At 40.0% G+C, this 13,385-nt stretch overlaps 2 protein-coding genes across 17 annotated transcripts in view; both read right to left on the reverse strand.

Annotated features, from left to right (window-relative positions):
• The window catches only part of LOC111863401 (plasma membrane calcium-transporting ATPase 3), a 400,552-nt gene that overhangs the window by 19,746 nt on the left and 367,421 nt on the right, over positions 1 to 13,385 (reverse strand). For 10 of the 16 annotated variants that reach the window (XM_023849682.2, XM_023849683.2, XM_023849686.2 and 7 more), the window contains one exon: positions 8,126 to 8,718. The exons of 2 other annotated variants lie outside the window; for them this stretch is intronic. In XM_023849682.2, the coding sequence (XP_023705450.1) occupies positions 8,146 to 8,718 (573 nt within the window). In that variant the 3' untranslated portion in view covers positions 8,126 to 8,145. Of the gene's footprint in view, positions 1 to 6,917; positions 6,987 to 8,125; positions 8,719 to 11,842; positions 12,048 to 13,385 lie in introns of those variants that run through there. 4 more of the 16 variants (XM_023849697.2, XM_023849692.2, XM_023849691.2 and 1 more) reach the window with 3 other exon arrangements.
• Positions 1,996 to 4,523, reverse strand: LOC117282232. Its single transcript, XM_033751048.1, has 2 exons — positions 4,508 to 4,523; positions 1,996 to 3,752 (listed from the first exon to the last, which is right to left on the reverse strand). The coding sequence occupies exon 2, from the start codon at positions 3,292 to 3,294 to the stop codon at positions 2,272 to 2,274; it is 1,023 nt and encodes a 340-aa protein (XP_033606939.1). The 5' UTR covers positions 3,295 to 3,752; positions 4,508 to 4,523; the 3' UTR covers positions 1,996 to 2,271.

A 13,385-nucleotide genomic window follows, 5' to 3' on the forward strand; every position in this document is an offset into this window, starting at 1 on the left:
TGGTTCAATTGGGCTTGAGTTCTATCTGGATAACAACTTCTAACCATTCATCTATTACAGAAACAAGACTGCATCATAATCAGATCATCACACAGAGCACTACATCATTAGCAGACAGTTATTATACTCTATTTTCCATGTACTTCTAGTATACATATGCCAGTCAAAAATTTTGATATATTTACACAGGTTGTTCCCTCTATAAGGCTGCTTAACAAGGTATGATATACCATGGTTCAAAAGAGTAGAGGGACTTTCTCAACATACATGCATGCATGATGGTTTAATTATGAAGACAAATAATTTAAAATATTGAAACTGTCTTGATACAGGTATCAGCATCCATTTTTATTATGGTTCTTCAAGTTCAGTGTTCTGTTGCACAATTTGTATGCAAATTAAGGAGGATATACCATTTGAACAATCTACTGACAAATCATACCACAAATCCTGCTAAGTACATATTATGATAAATCACAGCATGAGTAAATTGAAGATCAAGTATTCACATTTTAGCTGCTATCAGATATGCTGTATTCATTTACCTGGATGGAGAAGCATCTAGGTGAAGCAGATATCCAAGTAATTCACTAGCTAACAAAGTAGTCTGAACAACTCAGATTAAAATAATGAAGGAATCTGATTTCTTTTTACTGTGTAAGACAGATCCTTGATGACATAGTGATCATACACAGTTAAATATCTGAGCCCAAAAGAAGTTAATCAGAATCAAAAATAAATATATCAGTCCTGAATTAATTGTATGGTTAGCATTATACTTACAACATAAAACCTCAGTCAAACAATATACACATGTATTTACATTTTCATACATAAAAATATATGACTTACACATATTATTGTAAAGAATTAACTAGGAAGATCTTCACTGGCCAATATACAATTCAATTGAAGTGATGCGATGCAGAGATATTACATTTTGATTCAATAAACTAAAAGTAGATGCCACCAGAGAATATTTTGTACTGCAGTTCTGAATAGCATAACACAATATTTCAGGGATAATCATACTTTACATGTAGTAGTTCTGTCCAAGTAGCATTTTGAAGTTTAAAAGTGATGATGCCAAGAAGACTATTATCAATTTACAAAATTCTCACATTATCCAGTAGTTTAGTATGTACAGTGTCAAATATTCTAAAACCCCTAGCAAATGAAAGTAGCTGCAAGAATCATTTATTACATTCTTGTATGTATGTATGCACCATATGTACAGTCAAACATAACTTCATACAATTTTTCAGTATATGCCAACGACTTCCAAGCTATAGCTTTTATTCAGTCCTAATGTAAAATTTGGCCAAGATATCACAAATCATCTAAGGCTGATTTCACTGAGCCCAAAAGTTTGGGAGAATTGCAGTTTGTTTCCAGTCTGCAGTGCTATCTGTTGTTTGAATATTTCAATTTGACAAGTATCTGTGTGCCATTCTTAAGTTTCTCTTCCATCCAACTGAATGACAACCCCTTCATGGCACTCCACAAATTTTACTTACAGTCACTGTCAATGCTATTGTGACAAATAGGACTGTCACTAAGAATACTAACTTCCAGCCCAGATTTGTACAAACAATATGTCCTATATCAGTGTAAGCACATTCTATATTAAAAGCTGCAAGTGGTAAATTTTATTAACTGAACATCAGAATAAACATGCTGTAACATAAATCATCAGTTGTGCACCTGAAGCAGTATCTTATCAAATAAATTCAGCTGCCAGAGAAGCTCCATCATCTCCCTGCCTTAATTGAAGCAAACAGTCCATTACAAACTAGGGGATTAAAACATTTTTAAGTGGGAAAAGAAAAAAAATTTCATAAACTTATGAATAAAGAACAGACAGTTATGCAGAGGAACATAAATATTAAATAAAATACACTGTATACTTGTAAGATTTGAGGTTTTCACGGTGGTGACTATGAAGAATGCAGTCTTCTGGGATGTGGTGCTGTGTAGATATTGTGTTGACCGAAGTTTCAGAGGAACATATCGCCTCCATCTTAAGGGTAGATGAAAAAAGAGAAGAAATTGTGCGAGCGAGGAACCAGAGCGAGCAGTGCTCACAGAGTAATGTTGAGTCAAACTGTATAAGAGCAGGAAGAGAAGGGGGGAGAGGGACTACATGGGATATCAGTAGAGAGGAGATGGGAAGGGTCTGGGGAGGTGGGCCAGCAGGTAGCAGGCCCGAGCAGGTATAGAAATTGTGTCGGGGTGAGAAAGACAAGGTTAATAGGAGAGCATGAACGAAGTTTAGGGGCTGCCATGTGAATCAGGAATGGACCTGCGTGGCCTTGTAGACCTGGCGTCATGTCCGGGAGGATTCTTGAGGGAAGAGATGAGAGGCTTCCATGACTTGCTGAGACAAAACCACCCCTCTCTGTTCATACTGTCGGGATGGAGTTCAATCTCAATGGTCTCCCTAATGAAGCGGCCCATATATCGGATCTTGGTGGCGAGGATGGAAGTATTCTGAAACTGAATGTGGTGTCCCATATTGATGCTGTGTCCAGCCACAGCTGACTTATCCGGATCTTCGAGACGGATGTGCCACTGATGGTCCTTCAACCTTGTGTCTATGGAACAGCCCGTCTGCCCAATATAGACCTTGCCGCACTTGCAGGGGATTCTGTATACACCCGGTGTCCTCAGTCCCAGGCTCTCTTTGACCGGCCGGAGGAAACTGGATACTTTCGTTGGAGGGAGGCCCACTGATCTGATGTGCCAGGACAGCACTCTGCTGATTTGGTTGAATATAGTCCCGACATAAGGCAGGAAGGCAACTGAGAATGGTTCATTGTCGGGCCAACTGATGCTCGGATGACAACTGAGAACTCTGTAAATCTGCTGGGTGTTGTGACCATTCTGCCTGAAAATATCACCCAGGAGCACCGACTCCGCATGTAGGCTCTTGTGATTGGATAGAGCTCTAGCCCTGTGCACCAATGCGGAAAATACAGCTTGCTTGTTGGAAGGGTGGTGGTGGGACACAGCAATGAGGTAGCAGTTTGTATGGGTGGATTTGCGGTACACTCTATGGCTCAGAGAACCGTCGGGTCTCCTGTAAATATCTATATCCAGGAAGGGGAGGTGGCCCTCAATTTCATTTTCCATTGTGAACCGAATGTACTGGCAGATACTAATTAGGTGGTTCAGGAAGTCCTTAAGCTTGTTGGGCCCATGTGGCCAGATGACGAAGGTGTCGTACACGTAGCGAAACCAGCAGCGGGGCTTGTGTGGGGCCAAGTCAAGTGCCCTCTCCTCGAAGTCCTCCATATATAACCCCCTTTCTTCCTGCTCTTATACAGTTCAACTAGACATTACCATGCGAGCACATGTTCGTAGAGTTTCTTCTCTTTCTTCTTCTACCCTGAAGATGGAGGCGATACGTTACTCCAAAACGTCGGTCAACACAATATCTACACAGCGCCACATCCCAGAAGACTGCTTTCTTCATATATATACTTGTCTTGCTAAGTCAAATATTGTTACCACAGATAAATAAAATTATTTGTCATATAAAACAACAGATGTCATTAACTCAGAAAACTGCCCATTAAAACTACTAATTAAATTCTTCATTTCTTTCCAATACCAATTCTTAGGTTTTCTACTGCCTCTTTATGGTATGAAGAACCATAAGCTTCTTTATAATCTTTACACCTGAACTACAGCTGCAAGTTTACAAATACTTATTAGAAATGATGCATGCAGGAAACTTACTACTACTACTACTACCACCACCACCACCACCTTCACCATCACTACTACTACTACTACTACTACTACTACTAATACTAATACTATCAGTTGCTGCTACTCCATTAATTTACAAAAACTGAAAAGTAACAATGTAAAATATTATTTGTACTATGATATTTATTGAGCATGCATAAGAATATGTAATATAACCATTTTTTTTAATTATGTTTTTATGACAAATGACCTATGTTATGCAAATGCATCAAAATGAAAACTGTCTGAAGCCAAGTTACAGTGTCTCAACCTTGCATAAACAGTTTGCTTAAATATCTGGGCCCTGCCTGAATAGAATTTGGTTTAACAGCTGCCAATGAAGTTCAAGGTTTTGACCACTCAATTATTAAGTACTTGAGACAATCCACCTTCAAATTATCAACAACTTGGTCCCCTGAATATCTCCAGGATACCATATTACATACCTAATCTTTCTTTTCTGGCATCTGTATCAGAATTTCACTGAAACTTCACACAACTGTTCACAATTATATGAACTATTTCAAGTCATTTATTAATACAAACAACAAGCCCCTGGAAATCAGGTTCACTGTACATTACTCTCATTAGAACCCCCAGTAATTCATCTGTTTCCAGAATGTAAATATCCTACATTCTCTTACTAGCACTTAGTAAGTTCCCTTACAAGTTCATACAGCTCTTGACGATGTGAACCACCACTCTCATGTAAGTAGAACATTACTACTGCTACTGCTACTGCTACTACTACTACCTACTACTACTACTACTACTACTACTACTACTACTACTACTACTACCACTATTATTACTATGATAATATTATAAACCAGTGTAATTAAAAAATATTTTTCCACATGCCATGAAAACTGAGTATATTTCTTTAGGTGATATGTGTGTCAATGGGCAACAAATTATGAAAATTTTTCTTTAAAACTTTTTAATTAGTATATGATACTTAAATTCCCACTAGAAAGAATGTGTGTAATACTAGAGCACAACTGCACATGCACATGTACTGTTAATTTCTATAAGATTAAAATACAAGAACAAAAATCATTATTTACAACTTTTAGGCAAGTGCTGTTCAGTCCACTCTTTGGATGAACATGTAAGACACCAGTCTTTCTCCATTACTCACTAGGTGGTTACCATGAGTCACTCACATACTGGAGCTATGGTCACTAATCACTACACTAATTATTCTATGACTACAATATCTGTTGGGTGGTCACGCCAGCTGGCGGTTTTGTAAACGTATCAACTATTATGGCAGGCAGCTGTGTAGTACTGGCAGTGAATGACAACAAGCAAATGGTACAGAGAACAAAATATTTTCTTTAGTTTCTTGACAGAAAATATATAACAAAAGAGACAATAAATGCAAAAGTGAACAAAATGAATGCAATGGACTTGGCCACATGATCACCTGTATACCAATTTTAACCTTCTCTTATACTTGTAAGTGGCACATAATTATCAAATATCAAACCGAAACAACCACCACCAAACTGGGGGTAAAACAACATGACAGCGTGCAATTAGGAGTAACTCATTTTAACTCCTGGCTACATTATTAGAAATTTGCCAGAAACGTTGATCAAGCACATCCATACGCTGCTCGAATATAGATCGAGCCAAGAAATGGAAATGAAAAGTTTGTCACCATGCCAACACTTGAACAGATTCAACTGTTTGACTCATGCCACAAAACACCAATCGCAATAGACAGATGTGTTGCCTTGCCGCCCATAAAAAACACACCCATGTGTTGCACACTGCAAGCCAATCCTTTTTGCAACTTGAAGCCTTAAAAAGTGGCCACTTCTTTAAAAAAATATATATATTTGTACATTCAAAGGCAAGAATCCACCCCCAAAAATGAAGCAGAGGGTTCATAAGCCTGGCCCTCAGGTCAACCAAATCACCACTTGAGTTTAAGCTTTAAAAAATTAAAACATCTGTTGTAAATCAAAAATGATTGAAAATCTGCAAATATAATGAAGCAACAATGGGTAAAAGCAGCACTGCACGCCTCTCTTTGCAGATCATATAAAAACGAAAACTTTTATGTTCAACAAACAGCATGATGTGAGTGCTTGCCACAAGATGGAAACTTCGTTGAAACACGCACCTTGGTCTGCCCGGCAAGAATTTCACACTCTCGCTTGCGACAGTAGAACTCCTTCTGGGTTGTTCAAAAACCATGCAGTTATTCTTGAGTCATGTGAGACTGACCGTTTTAATGAGAGCACCAGTGTACCTTCAAGAGGCACTCAATCGCTTGTTTAATTTCCACATGCAGCATGGGATGGGAGTACCTGCAACATTGCTGATTAGGAGCAGGACAGAGGTGGCAAGGGGTGAGAGAGGATGGGGTAAGTCTGGAGGAAGGAATAACGAGATATAAGAATCAAGTAGGGGAGTGCACAAGTGGGGAAAATTGCTAGTAGAATGTTATGACTGCAAAGCAAGCATCAGCAAGAACAGTGGAAGTGGTAGCAAGATATTGACATAAGTGGTGCATATGCTGACCATCAGAAACCATGCACTAAAAGTAACCACCTACCTGGTTTTTCAAAGTGTCCTATTTAAAAATGGTTACAAATACTACAAAATGGAGTGGAAAACACAGACTAGTAGTAACAGAAAGAACAGAATTTCATATCACTACTGACTATATGCTGACAATCTACAGGGCTAGACATACACAAAACATGACATGAAAAGCATTTCACCACTCAGTGGTACAGATCTCTGGTGAAGCCCACAGGATAACCAACACAAAAATCAAATGACCAATCAACCAATCAATTTCCAACCAACAGACTTTTAAACTGGATACAGGTTCAAAAAGAGAGGGCAGCCATCCATTCAGTGCAGGGTGCACACAGCTGCCAAGATGGCATATCATGCTCAGTTGTGGGATGGGACACTTCTTGCCTGCTGCCAACTATGAGTTGCTGGGGGACATGGGACTGTTGCATGTAAAAGAGAATGAGAAATATAGAGAGAAAGAAAGAAAAAAACATATATAGAATCTCAGACAAAGTCTTTGCTAGTGGGGTGGATTTAACCTGTCATCATGTGGGCTCCACTAGGTCTCTAAAGTAATACGAGCGACTGATCGAGCGGACAAGAAAGAAAGTAGGAAAGCGGCTTACAGCTTGGTCAGTGGAGCTCTTGCTGTAGGGGACCGGAATCAAACGTTCTTGCAACTCACCACCTATCACCTTCAAGAGTAAAGGGTAAAATTGGTCATAAAACAGCAGCAAGTGTTTTGAACCGAAAAATGGGGTTGCATAAGAATGGTGTCAGGTTGGGTCAGGTGCTCGATAGATGTAAGTCTACAGCAAACTGTCGAGCGAGGTAGGATGGAAACAGTGTGCTAATACCTTCAACAAGAGAGAACCCATGCCAAGCAGTGAAATGACTGCATCTCATTGCATCGTGTGCCACCTCCTGCTCGACCCGACTCTTTATTCCTTTGAGCATACTGACCGAGCACGGGAGAGCATAGATGACAACTCAATGCTTAATCCCTAGAACTGACTGTACACAATTTAGTAGCTGGAATTGAAAAAGAGGCATTAAAACAAAGATGATGAAACAAGTGATCTTTTTCTTCAATAAACACTGTTTGTAGCTACAGAGAAAAAGTGAGAACAAAAAAAAGTCATATGTACAGACACAAATGGTATGGTATCAGTGTGAAAGGTGGAAGGAAGAAATGTATGTGTAAGTTACAGATACTACACACACACATATATATATATATAAACATATATATATATATGTACTGTTGGACACTATGAGATGCAAGGTAGTAAAGGAAAAGATTGGCAAGCTCTCACAGATGACATCCATTCACAATACAACACTCATCTAAGTGAAGAGAACATGGGGAGGGCAGTAAGAGGACGGTCGGTCAGTCGGTCTTGTTGCGGCACACCCATCCCATCCCCCAAGACCCCCACAAGCCAGCATTCTGGTTTCGCCCCTTAATTCCCTTCCATTTTTCTCCATGGCCCAGCAGTCTCTTCTGTCCACAACATGTCTTATATCTCTTACTTATTTCCTTTCCTCTAAAATTTTGACCATGAGAGTTGGGTGGGCGGGCAAGCCACAAGGCAAGCAGCTATTCTACAAACATGCGGTGCCATGTGTTACACTCTCCCCTTACAAGTGAGGGAACCAGCATCATCACATCACCACAAACCTGATCAGCCTGCCACTATATGGTCAATTGTGGGGGATCTACAAGCAACATGAAGGGACTGTAGCAGTGGATGCAGGTGCAGGGTTAGAGACCACAATGTAACAATGATAAGGAAATGAAATGATAAAATATTGTATCCGACTGAGCACCTACATTTCTGAAAATGAACGAAACTAGATGCTAGTCTCGTGCACCAGCTTGGGCAAGTCCGGAACCCCAGAGGGGGCTGGGGTGGGACCGCCTGAAGAGTTCAACGTTTGTGGTGATAGATTCTGCAGATGGGCGGGGCTCAGTGGCTGATAGGGAGATATTCGCTGTGGGTGGTTGTTCTTAGCAGGGAGGTGTAGCGAGTGCTGCGGCGCGGAGCGGTGAGGGGCGGGAGCATGGGGCGGTGCCAAGAGACCGGAACCCAAACCACCAGATGTCAGAGGTGGAGGATCAGTACTCTGTGTGTTTCCCCTGCCAGCAGTGACGTCCTTCCCCATCGTTGCTGTTGGCACCAGGTGGGGATCCTCAGCAGGAGATACCATCTTCGGAAGCATCGAGGAATTATTGGTTTTGTCACGGTCGTTCAGAGGCGAAGGCGTTTTGACAGGGTCCTCGTCAATGTAACTGATGTCAGACAGGGGGCGTGGGCCCGTGTGGCTGCGCGAGCTGCGCAAACTGTGTAAGCTGTGTAAACTATGTACAGAGCGGCGTTCCTCCAGATCTTCCAGTGTTGACTTGAAAGCCCTGATTACTCGCAGCTGCAAACACAGGGAAGGACAGTCATGAGGGTGGGAGGGCTCTAACGCATACACAAATATGTCTGCCATTCATTATCATCCTCCCTTCTTTCCTTCCTTCCTTCCTTCAATCCTTCCTTGCTTCTTTCAATTTTTGCCTTCTTTCCTTCCTTTCTGGCAAAACTAATGTCCTGGCACAATATCAAGCTAGGATCCTTGCAACTGCTGCTGTGACTTGGACCAGTATCAACAAGGCACCAAAACTTCAGATATTAAGGAAGGATCTTTAGTAGTTTGCCAAGAAATTGGTTAAAGCAATACAGCAATGACAGACTGTCTATACTCAGTTACCACTGATGCTGTTCATTGATGTTACATCATTCAACATGTAAAATTTCATTTATCATAAATTAAGTATTAGTAAATAAAAAATATGTACAAAAGCAAGCTAGTAGTTTTATGAAATAGAGATGCCTTATAAAATGAAATACAATATAAATATAAAATGAAAAGAATTCCAATATAGCTAGAAAAACGAACAGAAACTAGTACTACCACACAAGCAAAGAAACAAATTTACTTTGTGTATATTTCATGTGCAGGTCAACCCACAAGACCTGAGAAGAGAAGCAGAACCAGAATCCCCTACAACATCAATGAACACCACAGTTCCCGTTTCCGAGTATGTCCTAAGGTTTGGATGCATGGCAAGGCCAGTCAGGGTTATGGCAATATTAGGATGCATGCACAAACAGGCGGTAAGCAAGCAAAACTAAACAGAATACATATAAGGATGATAATGATTTCAATCATTATCACCAACATCATCAGGGCATGAAAAATAGGTTGCTTCATTGCATAAGGTGAGTATACAAACTAGCAAGCAGAAATTTTGAACAGGTTATATTCAGCAGTGATAAGTTCCATTTCTCTGTAGGCTACATGACTCCATGTAAGAACAAAACAAACATGACTTAGAAATTAACATTTTGCCTTCAAAATTATCTGCCTTTGCTTTTAGTTCAAAAGAACAATTAATTTTTTTCAAGCAATCCATTATTGTTAACTGCTGTTGCATTATTGCCATTCTGGTATTTTTAAAACATTTATTCAAACAATATTTAATTTCATATAAATTCACCAATAATAACAATTTTGAATATTTTTTCAAATACCAATAATTTGAAAATCTCAAAAAAAAAAAAAAAAAAAAGGNAGCTAGTTTCACATGATTTGGAAAGGAAAGAGCTAGACTTTTATTTATAGTTACAAATAAGTTACAATCTTTTAAGAGTCTTTGGTGTGGTATACGAATATCTAGCTCTGTGGAAAGGCCTTTGTATAGTACTGCAAGTCCTGATAATGATGATGTAAGCAGATAAAAACCAAGCCGTGTAAGTGCAGTGGAATCAAATCCTAAACTAAAGGTATGCAGAAATATATCACATCATGGTAAAGTCAAGCAACAGCAGTAGCAGCTTGTTTACATGCAGAAACATTCAAAGCAGTATTGAGACCCATGGTAAGGTTATGCTTCAGTTACAACACATATAAATACTTGAAAATCACAGGTTAATTTCACATTCAGCAGGGGGAAAACATGAGAAAACAATAAAATTAAAATGTACTAACCCTTAACACATCATCTAAACACCACATTTACTACAAATAAAATAAAAATTGTCAAAGAAAATGGTCACAATTGGAACGCGTCACTTGAATGACATGTCTACTGCAAATAATACAAGCCTCAAAATGTTGGTGTGGACACCTGACTCGACACTCTCGCCAAGCTACAATCATCACAGTAGCAATTTGCTTGCATTCCCAGACAACCATTTAAGGACAAGAAACAAAAACTCCCCAATCTTGGCAGTGAGATCATTTGTTTCCCTGTTCATTAAAAAATCCAAAATTTCTAGTCACATTGTCATAGGAATCAAAAAAGGGTGTAGTTAAAGAGGCAGGCTGGGCCCTCTGGAACAAGCTGGTATGCATCACGCTGCACTGAGTCAGAGTAAGGTGGACAGAATAGAGAAGAAGCAGAACACAAGACCACTTATTTGAGACCGTGGCATTGTTTATCACGTATGTGCAATGGAGGACAGAGTCTGAAGAGGAAGCTCTGTGGAGATATTTCACTCTGTTATGGGTTGGACCCCAGGTATTCTCACAAGTGAGAGAGACAGACAATGAGTGTATGTTAGCAAAAATTCATTCCAGTCTGCAGCAGAGAATATTCATCAATCCCAATAAACTGAGCACAACTCCTGCATTTTCAACAGAACGACTGCTGCAGACTGGAAAAGTAACATAACCTCAATTCAATCCTATTTGTCAGGTTATTACTGTTGTCTATGAATGTAATATGAAGGATGTATAAGTAAAGAGAGGTAGTAAATCATATTCATATATAAATGTTGTCTAAACAAAATTCCCTCCCTACAATAACAGCTCAATCCATAGAGCAAGGGTTTACAACTTAGATTTTGGACACCAAAGAAACAGACCCATAACAAAATAGACTATAAATGTGTGAACACACATTCATGCATGTACACACACAACCACCCACACATACATACAAACAAGCACACCCACACGCATGAAACAATACACCCACCCAAACTCCCTTCAACTATATTCACTACGTTTTCAAGCACGGATCAATAGGACTACAAATAACACTGCAACAGTATGATCGTAAATGACATGATTCCGTGCATGGGCAGGTGGGCGGCAGTGAGCTATTCTCAGTCGACTCAAAATGTCCCTTCCAAGATGTAGGTGTCCCATAAAGTGGTCAACAGTGGCAACGGACAAGACAATGTGCATTCGGTAAAAAGCTGGGTAAATACTGAAAGCATAATACATGTTAAGTTGACAAAAGGTAACATCATCACACTTGGGGTTTGTGAGTGACATACGGACAGTACGATATCTAAACTAATGGGCAGATAGTTAATGGTAGCAATGAAAGCTAAACCTCAAAGAAATACTGTATCTAGAGTCTAGTCTCTACTGTCCATACACAGCAACAACACGACTGGCAACTACGGTTGGTTTCCGTCAGCAGAGCAGCTATTCGATAGCAAGCAATCGCAAGCATTTTCTACAAGCTACCTCACTTGTTCGGTTCACTTGACTGTACTGCATCTGTAACGTTCCCGTCCCTAGACCATAGTTTCTCTTCCCGCCGTGAGGTGCCCTGAGATGGGCCCCGACATAGGCCCTGAGATGGGCCCCCAAACCCTCGAGGGTTCGGTTGTTCGCTTGCAACACGGATTGCTCAGAACTAGCACGGCCACGCCGTCTCCAGCCTCGGGAGATTCAAAGGCTGCCTCGGCCACCTGCTCGCACAGCACACAAACACTTGGGTTAAGAGGCTCACGTCAGACCCCAATTTTGCTTGCTTGCGATCCAATCAATCCGTTGCTTGCAATATCGATTCAAACCAAACCGGACAGCACGCACGGAAGGAAGATCAACACGGTCAGTCCGGAGTAATACCTTGACGAGAGAGAGATATATATATATATACAGGAAAACGACAACAGCATACTGACCACAGTTAATCTGACGGATCAAGTCAGGTGAAGAGGCTATGGACACAGCTCATTTACTTGTTCTGGGACTCATGGGACAATTTTCTATATGCAGTGGCACACAGCCTAGGGAAAGCACTGGGAAATATGTGTGAAGTGCTCAGAATGGAAACCTGGGGACATTCTGTTGCTTTCTCTGGAATATCAACAATTCCAGTTCATGAAGTAAAATCCCAGACATATTTCCAAACAATTCACAACAGAAAACCCCTCCCCTATCACCAGAACTCAAACTGCATACTATGAGTAGTATTTTGTGACCTTCAGGGAACATGGGTTGTGGCTGGGATGCAGTGTATCATGTACTATGTTGTAACTGTGTTCTTTATGTGTGTGTATGATGTAAATAAAGCAAAAAAACATCTGGATAAGAATATTAAAATACTATAAAAACAGTGCATGCCTATCATAATGAACTAATGATACTATACATACCATAACAGTGCATCATATGTAACACATGATACAACTTTTCATTATCTATAACTAACCTACTTAGTAAAGCCCACTCCCCAGATATTGCTCACATCAATCAAACCAACCATTCATCTGTCCTTCAAATCAAAATCTTGACTGATTTCACATCAGCAAAATGTGTTGAATGAGTCCAGTCCAGCAATACCAAGTTCAGTCATGTCAAGTCACATCAAGATCATCACTCATGTACAGTAGTCATATCAAATAGAGTCTAGCTCAAACCAGTGATTAAATCCAATCATGCCACGTCTGGTGAAATAAATCAATCAAGCTGGGCTCCAGTCTATGCATCAGAATGTCAGCCTAGCAGATACTATGATGCAGTAAAGCACTCAGTCGTTACACAGTCAGCTATTAAGTATATCAACAACCATCAATCAATCGCCCTCTCAAATCAATTCAAACAATCACATGCATGTTACTTCACAGCTACATGGATACTGTACTGTACAATACTTCACCACACAGTTGTTGTTAGCTGCTGTTTTAAAGTAACATTATGTGACGTGAATGCCACACCACTTTATGGAACACCTATTCTTGTTAAGGACAAACTGTATATGAAAAGCTACCTGAAAGAAACTGCAACAGTTAAAAAATCTAACT

The sequence above is a fragment of the Cryptotermes secundus genome, unplaced genomic scaffold (assembly GCF_002891405.2).
Source record: "Cryptotermes secundus unplaced genomic scaffold, Csec_1.0 scaffold792, whole genome shotgun sequence".
Lineage (NCBI taxonomy): Eukaryota > Metazoa > Arthropoda > Insecta > Blattodea > Kalotermitidae > Cryptotermes > Cryptotermes secundus.